This window comes from Engystomops pustulosus, chromosome 6 (genome assembly GCF_040894005.1).
Source record: "Engystomops pustulosus chromosome 6, aEngPut4.maternal, whole genome shotgun sequence".
NCBI classification, from domain to species: domain Eukaryota; kingdom Metazoa; phylum Chordata; class Amphibia; order Anura; family Leptodactylidae; genus Engystomops; species Engystomops pustulosus.
In genome coordinates, this window is record NC_092416.1 from 123,394,254 (window position 1) to 123,412,266 (window position 18,013).

Below are 18,013 nucleotides of genomic sequence, written 5' to 3' on the forward strand. Positions count from 1 at the left end.
GAACGTCATAACATGGGTGTAAATAATGGAGGATGGTGGGAAATAAAAACTTTATTCCAGAACGTGTGTGTTTTTGGTGTTACATATAACTTCATGGACATGTTCTGGGTCACGGTGTTAATATATCGCCACATTAGGGTAAGAGATTCTCTCCTTTAAGGGAGCCCTGGGCAATTGGCCACTTTGCCTACCCATAGCGCAGGCCCAGTTTCACGTAATGTGAAACTGGGCTAAGGAAAGACTGACTATGACAGCTTAGCAAAAAAGATCCCAGACCCTTGGAATGAGCTCCTGTTTAAAGGCTTTTGCAGAGCTAATTCCAAAGCATGCTGAGTCACCAACCAATCACAAGCCTTATAGTAGGCATGTTGTACTGCAGGTGTCAATGCTCAAAATGAGCAGTAGGTGGCAGCCAAAGATAGCTATTAGATAGACATCAAACCAGGGGAACTCCATTGTAGTCCAGTAAATCAAATGTTCTCTTTCTATGTCAGAAAATTTGCAACATTTCAACAATCGGTCTTTGTCAAGCATGACAAACACAAAAAAGTTGCAAATTTTTCTGATAAATAAAGAGAACATTTGTTTTACTGGAGTACAATGGAATGCTGCTGCTTTTTCCTTTACTGCCGCTGTAAAAATATCAGAAGAAGTAACCTGGATGGCCGCCATCAATTCAACGGTCATTAAGGGTGCAGTCGCATGTACTACTTCGATTCCGTTTAGAAGCGAGATCAAAGCGCACAGTGTTGTGGCACATTTTGTGGAAACACATGTGATTCGTAACCAGCATCCATTATCTTGTATTGTTAAAATGGAAGATACCGGGTGCTGGTTAATGATGCGTTTCCACTGAAAAGCATATTCAATTGATCTTGGCATGCCCCTCTGCGCTTTGATTCTACTTCTAAACTGAATCAAAGCGGTACATGTGGTCACACCCTAAGTGGATAGGGGAGTTGCCTACAAATTTGTATTGATGGTTTATCTCTCCTTTTCTAGCTGCTTTGGGTCCATGTACTGCATATTGCTGCACCACTTAAAGGAAACCTAGCACTTGGGATAGGGCTTATAAGCTGGACATGCTGTGCACCAGCTCAGGGTGAGCTGGTGCCGGCGCTTATCTCTGTTATGTTTTTAAACAGTGTTTAACAGTTTATTAATGTTTATATCCTTACTAACTTTCCCGCACCGGGGTCCGCACTCGGCGCACCATGCGCGCTACCACTTCCTATTTAGATGCACGCACGGTCGCGCGCATGGTGCGCCGAGCGCGGACCCCGGTGCGGGAAAACCAGTAAGGATATAAACATTAATAAACTGTTAAAACACTTTAAAACTGTTTAAAAACATAACGGAGATAAGCGCCGGCACCAGCTCACCCTGAGCTGGTGCACGGCATGTCCAGCTTATAAGCCCTATCCCAAGTGGTAGGTTTCCTTTAATACATTCTAATAAACACATCTGAGGTCAGTAATGGTTACTAACATCTTTGTTAATTGCTTGAGGGCTTTAAACTGATACCCCTGCAAATTCATGCTGATGCCTGAAAATTATTCCAGCTAAATTTTTCCTGTAAAAAGTAAAATGCGCTTGTTTGTATTCTATTCCTACAGCAGTTTGGTTTAAGAAAAAAATATTATATGTAATTTTATGGGCCAAAGCTAATAAATACCATAAAACATTTATCCCTCATGTACACCAACCGAGCATCTAGCCGGGTGGAGGAGAGAGGAGTAAGAGCTTCTCATCCCTCCCCTCTCCATAGAAATACTAGCTTCCAGCACTCTAATGCGACAAAATAAAGGACATTTCCTATATTTTTCCATGTATGGTCCAAAAAGGCTTTTGGAAGGTGGAAATGGAAACATAAAGACTGAAGAAGGCTTCGTCCTTTATTAAACATCAAAAAAGTTTTGTACGGTTTAAAAAATATATAAATTAATTAGGTTGGGCTGTACATGTGCCTTTGATTACTATATGATTCCAATTTGGAAGATATTAGGATAACGAGTACTTGGAGAGCAGTAGAGCTCTTAAACAGTGAGGAGAGCAGTAGAGCTCTTAAACAGTGACTGCCGGAGTAAGCGCCACCTTCTAGCAGTTAGCATGTACTGCACTGGTGCCTGAGTGACCTATTCAGTGCACCACATTTCCTATTGGGACCAGCCTATTTCTTGCCTCGATACAGCTGCTGTTCCAGATAGAGGTTAAAGTTGTTAGAGCATCCAACCCGCTGTCCCACTTGCAGGCAGGGACTCATTGCATCATAAATTACTATGAGGACTCCCACCCACTGCACTTCTCGGTCCATGGGATCTGAGCAGTCCATTTCGATGGACATCTGCAACCGGCCCAAAACTGTATGGAGAGGGTTCACGTCTGCTGTATTATACAAATTTAACAAATTTAATGTTTTGCGTTAATTTAATGCAAAACACCGGCGGCTTGTTCCCGATCGCAGACCGCGGGCCGCCCCTGTAGGTGAGGCTTTGTCTGTGTTTGCGTTTTCAAACGCAGACAAAGCGGTGCGTGTGGCACCAGTCTTAGGGTAAATTTATATGTATACATGTTACATATTCATATTCTGGGATGTATAACTTTTTAATTCCTCAATCGGCAGAGTATTATTTGGGTTTGCTTATTGCAGGATAAGATAATGGTTAAATAGGGACTATTTTGGGGTACATCTGACCTTTTGATCACTTTTTATTACAATGTTTGGGATGTAGGAAGCACCAAAATTACAATTTTGGAATAGTTTTTTTATGCCCTTCACAGTACAGTATACAGTAGCAACATAGAGACGAATCTTTAAGAGGCGGCATTTTTCTGCTAGTAGTACAGACTTGCAAAACGCCCAAAGTCCCTACTACTTGAAAAATCTATTACGCATGCCGGCCTGTGTCACTGTACACGATGCGGCTGCCGGCGGGAGATAAGCTGCACGGACTGTGTCAGCTGTATATACTGGGGGCTGTATAAACTGGGGAGCTGTATATACTGGGGGCTGTATATACTGGGGGCTGTATATATTGGAGGAGGGAGAGGCTTGTATATAAAGGGGGGGGCAGGCTTTGTATACTGGGGGGGTGTACTGAGGGAGGCAGGCTGTGTATAAGGGGGGCTGTGTGGTACTGGGGTTGGCGTAGCTCTATGCTGTCTATGGGGGAATCTGTATATAGGGGCTGGATTTTAATTAAGCTGGGTGGCCTTAAATGGAGTACTGTATATCATTTAATTTCGGAGTATGTATATGTGGAGTATTATAAATAAATTAGAGAAACTATAAATCAAGTGTGTATATAAATTATCAAGGTGCTGTAGTTCAGGGGGTGTGGTACATATAACAAATTGTGGGAGCTGTAAATACTATAAATTATTCGGGGGAATATAAAGTATGCTTTATGTGGGAAGTAGTGTGTTCATTCGTGTTGTGAGGATAATATATATATTAGGAACACTTGTGACTGTGGGTTTTTTAGGGGCGCCGTGTGGAGCTGAAGTCATTTGACTGTGATTTCACCAGAGATAAACCATGGCCGGGAGAAATCGTAAAGAAGTCTTCTTCCTGATGGAGCAGATCATCACCTGTAAGGTACTAGATGTCACAAATGTCTGTGTCTAATGACTGACTACTAGTGTGTAAGGTATCATCATTTGGCGTCGGGGGCAGTAAAAATGCTAGCCCTGGTAACATAACAAGTGTGCTAAGCCCAGGGTTGCTACGGATGCAGCAATTCCAATTTTGCACTGTACTGCTCCGTCCACGGGGAAAAAAATAGGACATGCCCTATCTTTGCCCCTTTTTGCAGCGCCGTGCATTGCTATGGAAAGGGAAGGGGTCAACCCTCCTACTCACCATCGCAGCAAACTTATTCCCACCCGGCGGGAATAGGTTTGTGTAATTGCAGCCTTATACTGACAGTTTACCTATTAGACCTAACCATGGACTGGGCCTAATAGGTCTCTGTACATGACAGTCACTTGTTCAGACCTCTGGCTGCCATGACAACTCCTCAGCACCCAGTGATAATGTTGCGGGGGCCAGGGCATATTTACTAAAACCAGTTTGCCTGTGAAGTGTGCAGAGGGCGCCAGATTCATTATTTGTGGTGCCTGTTGGTCATGAATCTGGTGCTCCCAGCACTGCTCCGACAGACTGCAACAACTTTTTTTTGGTGCACCTTTAACACGAGGCATGTAACACAATTGCACGGGCTGACTGTGCTCCAGAACGCCCCCTTTAGTGACAAAATTTGTCTCGCGTGTAGAATAGTGCAGCTGAGACAATATTTGGCGCAGACCATTTTTAATACTTGTGGGAGCAGTTTGCACATAAAAGAAATCGCAAAGTCTGACAGAAAACTGACGCAAGGAACTAAGTAAATGTGTCAGAGTGTCTCTCTTTTTGGCCATTAAGCTGTATCGTGTTTAAGAACGAGTCAAACGGTCCAGCACAAAGAGACAAAGCAAGGTCAGAAGCCACATATATGACTTCATTCAGCCCAGTAGCTGCTGTCCACATGGGGGTAACAGATGGCAGGGGCTTACAAGCTGTACAATGTGCACCTTTCTTTCATGTGGCAGGGTGGGTGGCCATGCACCCAGACGGAGCGTTTACGCAATGCTGAAGTTTTAGCAAATGCAATGGAAACGCAATGTTACCTCAGCATGTGATCTAGGCTGAAGACTTTGGAATGTGTCAAAAACGTATCAAAAAACTTGACGAAACGCATTGTGTGAACGCGCCCTGACACTGCGGGCTCCTTAGCTGCTGCTATCCCTGTAATTATGCCCCTAATGCAGCAACTGCCCGCTAATTTGGATGAGACCTTCTATTATGCATTTGTTATTAATAGTGAAAAACAACACAGTTGCTGTGTTAATAGCTGATAACTTATTAGTAACTGAGTGTAACAGAACCTGTGGGACACATGTTAGCTTAAAGGAAACCTACCACTTGAAGTGGCAGGTTTCCGATGGCAATACCGGGCACCAGCTCAGGGTGAGCTGGTGCCGGAGCTTATTTTAGTTAGTGTTTTAAACCGCGGTATCGCGGTTTAAAACACTTTTTAAACTTTATAGCCGGCGCAGGCAGGTACGCGCTCAGCGCTTACCGTGCGCGCGGCTATATAGGAAGTGAATGAGAGCCGCGTGCACGGTAAGCGCCGAGCGCGTACCTGCCTGCGCCGGCTATAAAGTTTAAAAAGTGTTTTAAACCGCGATACCGCGGTTTAAAACACTAACTAAAATAAGCTCCGGCACCAGCTCACCCTGAGCTGGTGCCCGGTATTTCCATCAGAAACCTGCCACTACAAGTGGTAGGTTTCCTTTAAACTGGAAAATAAAAAGGAATGGCTTTCATGGCTGGGACGGATTAGAAAAAATGGAAAAGCAAAACCAGAAAAGGGCTATAGAGTTGCAAACCTAAAGGCTGTTTGGGCCACTAAGCTCCCAGATACCTATATACAAATGGTTTTTAGGGTTACACATATATGTAGCTGCTTCCTATTTGATGCAACCACAGAAAACCATGGAAAGGCGCCCCTAGGGTCTGCTGGCCCCAAACAACCTGACAGGCTCTATTCAGAAATGACAACTCCCAACAACAGTTCGCGCTGCATGCTGGTGCTATTTTTGTGAACTTGAAGCTACAGGGGTTCTCAGGGAATACTGCCGGGCGGCTTCCGGAGTACTAGGCCACCGCAACCCGAATGGTGTGAGGTACAGTAACAGGGAAAGAAAGTGACGTCAGCCGGGTACCGTGAACGTCCTGTCTGACGTCATGACGTAGAGGCGGGAGTTGTGAAGCTCGGAGCCGGTGTTGGAGGCTGCTGTGAATATGCCTCAGCTGGAGCTGTGTGGGGTAACCGTGGACTTCCCGTTCACTCCCTACAAATGTCAGGAGGATTATATGTCTAAGGTGCTCGAGTGCCTTAAGAAGGTGAGAAGAGTAAATGGCGCCAGGAGAGTGACACCTCACACGTGGGAGCGGGGCTTGTGATAGGTCGATAGGTAGGAAATAAGATTAGGCGACATGTCATTACAAGCTGCAGGGGGCACCTGTACGACATGTACTATATGTGGATCCACAGACACACTTTAGGGTAAAAAGTATAATCTGCAGCAAGTTATTTATATGCAGGACATCCAGGGGGACGTGTGCTGACTGACTGCTGCTTCATACACACTGGATCCATACCCCAGTACATCAGCATCAAGTGGTAGAGCAGGACCCAGAGGTGTCATAGGAGCCTGCACAGCCATTTTTACTCTTCAAATAAGTATTTTCATATTTTCTCTGTCAGGGCCTTGAGCTGCAGCCTCTTCATGCCCCTTCAGTACTGCAGCTCATTCAGTATTGGATGCTCATGCTCCGGCAGAGCTGCCTGTCCTCATGGCATTGTGCGATCCTGCAGGATAAGGCTGTCACACTGACAGCCAGATCTGGTACTCTGACAGGGACCTGTACCTGGGGGGGGATCCCTTGATGTCACATAAATTCTTTGAGCAGAGTTGGTGAGATGTATGCAGGGAAGATGCGATGTGCATCATCCCTGTATGGCCTCATTATGATGGCTGTAATGGGGGGTCTTGATCTGGTCGCACGATTTGCGATCAGGTCATGATCACTGATAACAGTGATGCTATTAGATGTTACCATAGCATCACTGTTCTATGTAATCTTTATAAAAGAACACCAGGAAACACATATTTAAAAGAAACCTACCACAGGGAATCTACCATCAGAATCTAATTTGTTAAAAACCTTATTTTAGCAATATGTAAATTAACTGCAGGGGCTGCTGGGGCGTGGAGCAGCCTCAGTGCTCGGCAAGTACACGCCCCAGTAGCCCCTGCAGTTAAATTACTAAAAAAAAAAGTTTTTAGGTTGGGTTCCAGGATCATTGAATTACATATGGACAGAGGCAGGCAGGAGGAATCTACCATCAGTTCTACTTCTGATGGTAGATTCCTCATGGTAGGTTTTCTTTAACCCCTATGCATGCCAAGACATAAGAATACTAATACAGCTGACACCCGCCTGTTACTGCCACAATCGGTGCTGGCACCAATAGTGGCATTTACCCTGATAAGTGCAGCGGTCGAACCCGACCATGGCACCTAACTTTCCTTCTGCTGGGTGCCGCCATCTTGGATGGCTGATCGCCGCTTCTGTGATGTCATCTGAAGGTGGTGATCGGTTACCATGGCACCCTACAGTCTCAAAGAGACTTGTAGGCTTGCCATGTGTAATGATACCCAATAGCCTCTCATGGGCAGGCTATTAGATATCATCATCAAAATTGCTGTATACTGCGATACAGTGTATTACAGTACATAGTATGAGCAATCAGACCCTGTAGGGTTAAAAGACATCTACCACCAGTATGAAGGATTGTAAACCAAGCACACTGACATACTGGTGTGTGCCCCCTCTGGCAGGATCGCTCTTTTTAAAGCTTTCTATGCCCTTTATTTTAAGAAAAAAAAGGATTTACAAATCATACAAACGAGTCTGAGGGGCTCCAGGCTACATTAAAACCTATGGAGCCGGGGCCCCTCAGGCTCATTTTCATTTTAAACGCTTTTTTTTGTAAAAACCAGGGCATAAGGAGCTAAAAAAAAAAAAAAAAAAAAAGCTGTCAGAGGGGGCACACACCAGTATGTCAATGTGTTTGGTTTACAATCCTTCATACTGGTGGTAGATGTCCTTTAAAGTACCCTAGAGGGTCTGAAATAATAGTAAAAATGTTTTAAATCACCCCCTTTGCCTAGATCACAAATAAAAATGATTAGTAAAATCATAAATGTTAGGGATCAATTGGTAATTATGGTATTGATCTATTAACACTATATATGGCCAGCAGTCATTTATTTGATTACTGAAAATTTCATACAACTCCTCAAAAATAAGAGGAGTATTATTACTCTTCTTGAAAAATGCAAGTGCTCTCTGGCAGGACCTATTCCTGTCTGTGACCCAGAAATGTTACATATACATGAGGCTACATTGTATCATTAAATTGCAGCAGCAAGCAAATTGGTAGAACTTGTACAAGGACAATCACAGTTGTTGTGGGCATGCAGTAGGCTAAAGCAGCTGATGGACTTTTGGTAAATATTCACAGGACCTGCCTCTTTTTCCAATCTGCTGTTCTGTTTTCAGGGAGTCAATGGCGTTCTGGAGAGCCCAACAGGAACTGGAAAAACACTATGCTTGCTGTGTGCCACACTGGCCTGGCGCCAACATTTTAAAGATAGCATTACTGCACGTAAAATCCAGGAGCGCATGCATGGAGCAGAGATGTTCCCGGACCGGCCCACTGCAGACTGGGGGAGTGGAGAGCCAGGTGCACAGGGCTCAGGTACGAGATGTTTTTTTCTACTACCAGTGTATGAAAGCCTCAATGTTCTGTGATTGTCTAATCTTATTTAGACCTTGCTTTACTTAAAGGGGTTGTTTAGGATTAAATGTTTTTTCGTTTAAAGGGCATCTTCTATCAGGTTTACTGATGGTAAATTGCCCTCACCTAACTGCTTATTACCTGTTCCAGGGGAAGGCACTGGTTTTCAATATCATCAGAATGGCCATATTGCTGAGGAAATAACTTAATAAAAATATGCGAATGAGCCAGAGCAGCAGCAGCGCCCATAAATTATGCACTCCCCCATATTAAATTTTTTCCCCTGGTCCGGCCACCTGCACTACAGAAAGCCGATGATATCACCCAGTAGTATACAAGTCTCTCCCATGCGCAATAACCCTTGCCTTGTGCAAGCAGATCGATGTGGCTGTGAAAGGAAAGTGTTATGCGCGAGACTTGAATACAGCTGGGTGATGTCTGCAGCGCAAGTGGGCCGCTTTTTTTTTAAATTTCTTAAAAACTTCAATTTTTTAAAACTTCAATTTTTTTTAGCATTATTTCCACCACATACCCATGACGACCCCCACCTGGAGGTTGCTCCTATATCCTGTAGGGGTATAAATGTTAAGAGGTTAAAAGGCTCCTCCCTAGCACCCAACACTAGTGTATTCCTGTCAATACGGGAGATGGGTTGCAAGAGGTTCTCCGATACGGAGAATAGACTTTTTTTTTTTTTTTTTACTATCCTTAAAAGAAATTGCCTGCCCCCACACTATAAAGTGCTGGGAAAAGGCGACCCCCTTCCCTCCCCCCCTGGTCGGTCCCATCCAGCGGTCCCGTGAAACTAATGCTAGGACCGATTCTGAATGAGGGGGGAGAAATCCTTTTTTCCATTTAATAGGACTTGCCTGTAAGTTTGCAGGTGCGCCTGGCGTCATCCCTCGGGCCGCCCGGCGTGTCTCTGAGGCCACCAGTGCGTGTTCAGGGAGGGCCCCACGGGACATACCATTACGGACGCTGCCTGGTGTGTCATCCTGCGGCGCTGCCGGACACGTCATCAGGGCGTCTCCTGGCGCGTCATCAGATGGCACCGCTGGACGCGTCGTCACAAGTGCCGCCGGGCGCGTCATTGGGGAGCGCCTCTGAGCGGGTCTCAGAAGAGTGCCACGTGGTGTGGATACCACATGGTCGGGGAATCGCACACAGCTGCGTTCCCCGGGAAACCTGGCGTGTGCGCCAGAATACAAATTTCCGCGCTCAGTACACCTGTCGCACCCAGTTGTACTTCCGGTTTATCCGGAGGGGGAAGGGGGCGGAGGCCCACCATGTGAGTGCCGGCTAGAATTCAAAAGGCATCCATGGGTAACGGATCACGGCTCCAGTGTTCCCTCAGCAGCAAAATGGCAGACGAGGCAGCAAACTTGTTCCAGGTCCTGGTACCAGTAAGTACAAGCCCTGGGCTAACCTCTCTCACACATATGTATCTGACTTTTTAATTATCTGTTATCATATGTATTCCTTAGGGAAAGGAACAGAAAGAGCCTAAGGAGAGAGAACAAAAAGAGAGAGAGAAACCCACTAAAAGACTTTCTAAGAGATGTGGGTTTTGCAATGCTAAAGTAGCAGAGGATTATAAAAAAATGTTATGTCCTGACTGCTTAACTAAAGTCCTTAAAGAGGAAAGATCTTCCCTAATAGACTATCTAAGGTTGGCAATTAACCGGTTCGCGACCGCCCGCCGTGTATTCACGGCGGCGGTCGCGCTGCATGGAGAGGGCTCACGGGCTGAGCCCTCTCCATAGCCGGTAAGTCTTTGCTGCATATTGCAGCAAAGGCTTACCGGTAACATCCGCGATCGGTGCTAGCACCGATCGCAGGTGTTTTCACAGCGTGGGCTGCCGGCAAAGCTGCCGGCAGCCTCAAACAGATAGCGCATGGGCGCCGCCATCTTACCTGGGATCGCCGCTCCCCGTGACGTCATCGTCACCATGGTAGCCTCGGGTCTTCCGAAGACCCGAGGCTATTTCGTTTTAACCCCTTCATTACAATGTGCTGTTAGTAGATGTGTACTTATTTATCTAGAAGCTACACAAAGTTGGAGGAAAGACCCAAACTTATCTTTAGTAACTTTAGCTAGGTGGATCAAGTCTACTATCACTCTCTGCTATAAGTCGGCAAATACTCCACTTCCGGAAAACATTAAAGCCCACTCTACTAGAGCTTTGGCAGCCTCATGGGCAGAAGAGGTGCATCTCTAGAACAGATTTGCCGTGCTGCAATGTGGTCAAGTTTCTCAACATTCGCAAAACACTACCGCTTGGACATTGCCTCCCAGGGTGATCTGGCGTTCGGCAGAAAAATTCTCCAGGCAGTAGTCCCTCCCTAATAATGGTATGATCTGGTAAGTCTCCAGGTGGGGGCCGTCATGGGAACGTGGTGGAAAAAGTAGAATTAGTCTTTCGTAATTCGGTTTCCACTAAGTGACCATGACGGCCCCCCATTATTTCCCTCCCTACCTTCCTTCCTTCTTGGTAACGGGTCCGAAAAAATTCTATACACTTGCATCCTTCCAGGTGGTACTTTGTTAGACACTGGTGTTGGGTGCTAGGGAGGAGCCTTTTAACCTCTTGTAACTTCCTGTCCCTACAGGATATAGGAGCAACCTCCAGGTGGGGGCCGTCACGGTCACTTACTGGAAACTGAATTACCGGTAAGACTAATTCTACTTTTTCAGGCCCCCTAGAGTCCAAGGACCACAAGACCTTGGTATGCTCTCTTAACCAATATATTGCAATGCAACTCTATTGCAGTATATTGTCAATAGACCGCTTTTATATTACAGTATACTGAAACTGTAATGTGGAGTGTCGAATGACAGTTATGGGAGCCTTTAACAGGCTCCAAGTTGTCATACAACCAATTGTCGTCCTTTGATGACCTCACATGAGGTTCCAATCGGCATTTAGGGACGGTGTCATTATCTGGCACCACTGCACTGTTAGGTGCCACGGTCAGGTTTGACCGGCCTAACAGGTTAACTGGCATGCTTGGTGCTAGCACCGACCATAGGTGACACCTGCAAGTAACTGCTGTATAATAAAGCCGTGTATGGAGAGATCTTATCCTGTGAGCCTTCTCCATTTTTCCTTACTAAGGGGTAAAAAGACAGGTGATGGTATTGCAGAAGCGGGGGGAAAAAAAGAAGGCACACTTAACTTGCTCTGGCTCCTTGTTCCTGCATCACTCTAGTACTTAGAGCCAGGTTCAGTGCCAAAAAAAATGGTTACGGTTTCAGTAACTTACTTTGACAGTGCGACCGTCACTTCCTTTGTCATGAGAATTGAGAGATGCCCTTAAGAGATTTTCCCATCTGAACATTTTCCGTATTTTTCGGCCTATAAGGCGCACCAAAAATCCTTTAATTTTCTCAGAACTCAAAGGTGCGCCTTATAGGCCGGTGCGCCTTATATATGAACTTAAACAGAAATGTACTACAGACAAGATGTACTATACATTTACCAGTGTTTAATAGCTCCATCCCCAGAAATTTCCTGCACCTTCCCACACAGTATACAGGGTCCCTAGCTCCTGAAGTGCCCTGGCACCACAACTAACATTGTGCCCATCCTGCCCTCCCCTAGCACGGAGAGTCCAGAGCTGCCATAGTGCCGGCCACGAGGCAATCATCATCATCAGTAAACAATCCCCCATACCTGCCAGCCCTGTAACAGAGGAAAGAGAAGGAGCCACAGGGAACCCCACAGGAATAAAACCCTGCCTGAGGAGGGAAGGAGAAGGGGCAGAGGGAGACCGCTTAACCCCTGCTGCATCACCCTGCATTAACCACCAGCAGCCCATACCTCTGAGATCGGAGCTCTCTGACACGCTGAAGACAAGTTTCCCGGAAAGTGTAGCTGGCTTGAACTGTGCACAGGTCTGCCACCTGCTGGTCATTTTTAGGTGCTGCTTTTGATCCTGTGCCTTATACTCCAGTGCGCCTTATATATGAACCTAGATGTCTTAGCAGGAATTTATTAGAGGTGCGCCTTATACTCTGGTGCGCCTTATAGGCCGAAAAATACGGTAAGTTTAATTAATTTACCATATACAGAATATACATCTCTTCATGAAAAAAATATTTACCCAATTTACCTGTGTGGTGATAATTTCCCTTATATGTAGCCATATGGCTGTCTTTGAATATGACCTCCTCAGAACTCAAGCTGCAGCTGACACATATGCGCTATTGAGTCCTACTTGGTCACCTGGATCAGTTTTCATTGCCATGTGAGAAATGCAGTAACTCCTGTCCATTTCGTATATAAAAATGATTTGTTTCTTTTGTACAATTATTTCAGCAGAGGGGGTTGTATCCAAGGACAGTTGTCATTTATTTCTAAGGAACCATATGGCTACATTTATGGCCGATTATCTTCACATTTTATTTTTTTTTTAATAGCATCCAATTAAAGAAATGTATTGATATGGCAAATAAATTAAATGTCAATGCCATAATGAGAATATCCCTTGCAATTGTGAACTGAGCCTTATAGTGGTTGTTTTAAAAAAGAAAAGGGGAAAAAAAATTCTGAAATGCTTTTATTAAAATCAACAATAAACCTTTATTAAAGGGCATTTGAAGATGCAATTAATACAGGACATAAATGGTATTGTCGCAGGACCACACTTAATGGAGGAGAGGAGAAAGAAACTGGAAGCAGTGTACAATATGCATACTTGGTCTGCTGTCATTGACGAATTATCTCCATGCTTAAAAAAAACCATGTGAATCATACATGTGCATAGTGTGCTGTACAACAAAGGGTTCACATAAAGTGTTCACATGCCCTTATTGCCCAAATTTGAAACACAAATGGCACAAAGCACCCGACCACGCACCTGTGTGTGTGTCCAGATTAAGGCAAGAGACTCCTATATGTCAGAGAGAGTGTGTCTAGGATGGAATTTGGGGAACCGCAGTGAAGGGAGAATCAAGCCATTTGTCCAAGATGGCATGGAGCCTCCTATCCTTCCTATGCGTAAATAACCAATTTACTCAGTGTTTATTGTTACTGCCTTGACCCAGTCACAGAGAGGGGGGGGTGTGCAGCCATCCAAAAGAGTTTGAGTAATGAAAGCACCTATGGATTGGAACAATTCAGGCTCTACCAGAAGGAGACTGAGCTTGGGGTCATCAGGGAAAGCCTCTACGATTTTGTGGAATATAAATTTATGAACCTGTTCCCAGAACAAGGCCTCTTTTAAGATTGTGTGTGTCTTGCGACATAGTTCTCCGAACAAACGTATCCCAGTAGTCTAGAACATGAACTTCTGAGCAGTGGGAGTAGAAGAATGAAGACCACTGCTCAGAGAAGTATGCAGGAGGGAACAGGGTAGTAAGCCAAAATTGGTTGAGCCTCCAGAGGGGACAGGGAGGATGTGTTCCCTAATACAGCATTAAACACAACGGGGCATGGTCTCATATGGAATGGGAGAGATGGGAGGATCTCATTAATCAAGGGAAGGGTCAGATAATCAGCAAGGCACACATCTATGCCAGACATGGAATTCTAAGAAGTGAAGAAAGCAGGGTGTAAACGGTGCTAGACATCTTCCAGCCCCAGGCTCTCAGGAAGGACGCAGAATGCGGTTGGAGAAGATAAGGCAGTCCTCTGATAACCCGCCGAGTTCTTGTCCAATGACCTATCCAACAGTATTGAAGTCCCCCACCCACATTACAGAGACTCCTGTATGCAGTAACAAAGTCAAGAATAAGGCTGAGGATGTCGCACCTTAAGGAGGGGGGGAATACACTGGGCGATATCAGGGATGCTCCAAAATATGCCATTATGATTCATTGAGTGAGCTACAGAGGGGTAGGGGATTTCTCCCTACATCGTAGTAAACAACAAAAGGATACAAGCTCCCATGCTGAGTCATTAGAGGGCATCTACACGGTGGAGGAGGCTTAGGGACAATGTGGTGCACCCGTTCAACCACAAAGGAGGAAAAGCTATCTTGCCCGTAGGTAGATATCAGCAGGTGTTCAAGGAAAGTAATGGGTCTTGACTCTCCAAGCACTCAGACAGGCCCACAAAACAGATGTTGCATCTGTGCAGGCGATTTTCATGCTTTTTGATGCGCTAATGCAGCCTTTCCAGTCCAGCAGTCTTCTCCTGCAAGGTACCGTATTCACCAGTGGGATTTGGAGGTCCCCCACTTGCCGGTCAACATCAGTAACTTGCTTCATGGTACATTGGGCATCTTGCCTAATCAGAGCAATGTCACCCTTAACCCCTTCCCGACATTTGACGTACTATTACTGCATGGCGGGAGGTGCGTTCCCGCAATATGCAGTAATAGTACGTCAAACTTCGGTTGTCAGCTGACCGCGGCGTGCTAGGGGCATTTAACTGGATTCGGACCCCCCTGCCGCGCTTACCGGGGGGGGGTCCCGCTGCTCCGATCGCAGCCCCGGGACTGCCCGTGCCTTCTGGCAGGACCCGGCTGTGACACACTGAGCATGCGCACATAATACAGTGTAATACATCTGTATTAGGTGAAGAATAGCTTGAACAAGTGATCAGTGAATCACTTGTTCAAGCTAACCTGTAAAAGTAAAGAAAAAAAAGTTAAAAACACTAAATAAACACAATTTTTAATAAAAATAATTAATGAAATAAAGTTAAAGTCCCCTAAACACAAACATTCCCTATACACATCTAATAAGTAAAAATGCCTGAAAATCACCAAAACCCCCCCCACATATTTGGTATCGCCGCGTCCGTAACAATCTGTACAATAAGTCAGAAATATTATTGGACCCGTACGATAAACGCCGTAAAAACAAAACCCGAAAAACTTGCCAAAAATATAAATTTTCATAAAATCCCTTCACAAAAATGTTCTAAAAAGTGATCAAAAAAAGTTATGTGCCCCAAAATGGTACCAATTGAAAGAACAACTCAATACGTAAAAAATAAGCCCTAAACTAGCTCTGTCAACCAAAAAATATTAAGGTTAAGTTCCCGGAAAAGATGGCGATGCAGAAACAAATGAGATTTCCTCTATATTAGTTTTTATCCAGTAAAATTGTAAAAATAAATGAAAAACTATATAAATGAGGTATCACCGTAATCGTAGTGACCTATAGAATGAAAATATACAAAAAAAAGAAACCCCAAATTGACAATTTTCTTTTCCTCCATACATTAAAGAGTTAATAAAATCTCATCGAAAAGCTACAGACCCACTTAAATGAAATATTTGTAAAGTGCATCTCATGTCGCAAAAAATAAGCCCTTATATGTCCAAATTGCCAAAAAAATTAAGATTGTATAGCCAATAAAAAATGACAATGCATAATCTGCTCTGAATGGCGCAGCTTCCCTTCGATGCCCTGGCGTGTGCCCATACAGCAGGTTACCACCACATATGGGGTATTGTTATACTCGGGAGAGATTGGGTATCAAATTTTGTGGAGCGTTTTGGTATTTTATCCACTGAGAATTTGTACATTTTATGAAAAACAATTAAATTTCGAAATTGCATCCGATTTTGTTTTAACCCCTGTAAACCAATTAAAGGGTTAACAAACTTCATAAAAGTTGTTTTGCGTACATTGAGGGGTGTCGTTTCTATAATGGAGTAATTTATGGGGTTTTACTTTATTTAGGCCTCTGAAAGTGACTTGAAACCTGAGCAGGTCCCTCAATAGCAGGGTTTTGCTTTTTTTATGAAAATGTGAAAAATTGCACCTGACGTTCAAAGCCCCATAACATCCTACAAAAATAAGAGTATGCATAAAAAACCACGGAGGTATAAAGTAGACATTCGGTGAATGTTAGTTATTACGTTTTTTGGTCTTATGACTCGTGTGGAAAAAGTAGAAAATTGTGAATTTCGAAAATTGCTAATTTTTCCAAATTTTCACCAAATATCTGATTTTCTCATAAATAAATGCAAAACATAGAAAAAAATTATTTCGCTATCTTCTGGCGCTTACTTTTTCATATTTCTTATTTATTGTCTCCTCCTTGGGGGTTTGAACCTTAGAGGGTCTCAATGCACATGCAATATCCTACAATACTACTGTATTGCAATGTATTGTGAATATACTGCTCTACTGGAGGCAGGTTGTGATAATTGGCCGCAATAGGAGTCTCCTATAGGCTTCCAGCTGTGTGACCAAATCAGCAACATGTGATGATGTCATGCGAGGTGCGATTTGCAGCATGTGAACCTTGTGAAGCAGCTGTTTAGGTGAGATACTTTGCTTTGACCACAGCACTTAACAGGGTAAAGGGAACCTGTCATCAGGAGACCCAATTTTAGCACTCCCCCAGTCCCCACAAAGCATAGTACATACACTGCCAAAGTGTTTTTGTATAAAAAATTGGTTTTACAGAAAAAATATATTTTATATAAAACCTTTCAGTACCATGTGCTGTGTGACTAGACACTCGTCCCCTGGGAGTGGCTGGAAAGGAGCAGTTTCCCCCACCCATGGGAAACCGCTCCTCCATGTGTCCTTTTCAAATATATGAAAACACCCATCACTTGGCTTAGCGAAGCCCCCTGCTCCTCTACAGCCAATCCCGAGTGAGGAGAGTTATTCATATATTTGAAAAGGTCACATGAAGGAGCAGTTTCCCAAGGGTGGGGGGGAACTGTTCCTTTCCAGCTCCTCCCAGTGGACGAGTGCCTAGTCACACAGCACATGCTAATGAAAGGTACAATCTTTTTTTCTGTAAAACCTTTTTTTTTTTTTTTTTTATGCAAAAACACTTTGGCAGTGTATGTATTATGCTCTGTGGGGACTGGAGGAGTGCTAAAAATGGCTCTCCTGGTGACAGGTTCCCTTTAAGTGTTGCGATTGTTGAAAGCACAGATTTGTGGAGGATGTCAGCTGTATAATACAGCAGATGCCTGGCCTGTATGGAGAGGGCAAAGCTCATGAGCCTTACCCATACAGACTTAACCTTTGGAAGATATATTTGTTATATGGGCTTTCCCTAAGAGGTTAATATCAACACTAGGGTTTAGGCATCCATGTGAGCAACAAAGTCTGGCATTATAGAAGAATTACAGAAGTAGACTTGCATTTTACTATTTATATTGTTTCCACGTTTCTCTTCCCCTGTAAAAATGATTTTTTTTTTTTTTCTACAGCGTACTATAGCGATATACCCAAGATTATTTATGCTTCCAGGACTCACTCTCAGCTGACACAAGTCATAAGTGAACTCAAGCAGACCATGTACAGGTGGGCATGTGATGCTGTATTCTGCTGATATGTAGGAAGTGATGCCATGCTGGTGCACTGTAATTGTAAAGGTGTATTCTGGTTACTAAAAGCTAGTTTTCTGTGCCAGGTTGTACATGCATGCTACTGCACCAAAAAATAAAACCCAGTACAGTGTTTTGCTTCCTTGGTCAGTCTAATGGAACCAGATGAAATGGCGAATTGGTTTCTCGATCTGCCCTTTAACCCCATCATAACCAGGCCCCTTTCTATTGTGCATATACACTCACCGGCCACTTTATTAGGTACACCATGCTAGTAACGGGTTAGACCCCTTTTGCCTTCAGAACTGCCTCAATTCTTCGTGGCATAGATTCAACAAGGTGCTGGAAGCATT

General features: G+C 44.3%; 1 protein-coding gene across 4 annotated transcripts in view; it reads left to right on the forward strand.

Moving 5' to 3' along the window:
• The first annotated feature begins 3,481 nt into the window (after positions 1 to 3,481).
• Positions 3,482 to 18,013, forward strand: part of RTEL1 (regulator of telomere elongation helicase 1) — a 94,726-nt gene continuing 80,194 nt past the window's right edge. Inside the window, exons 1-3 of one of the 4 annotated variants that reach the window (XM_072110841.1) lie at positions 3,482 to 3,598; positions 8,174 to 8,372; positions 17,544 to 17,637. In XM_072110841.1, the coding sequence (XP_071966942.1) occupies positions 3,539 to 3,598; positions 8,174 to 8,372; positions 17,544 to 17,637 (353 nt within the window). In that variant the 5' untranslated portion in view covers positions 3,482 to 3,538. The other 3 variants (XM_072110843.1, XM_072110840.1, XM_072110842.1) reach the window with 3 other exon arrangements.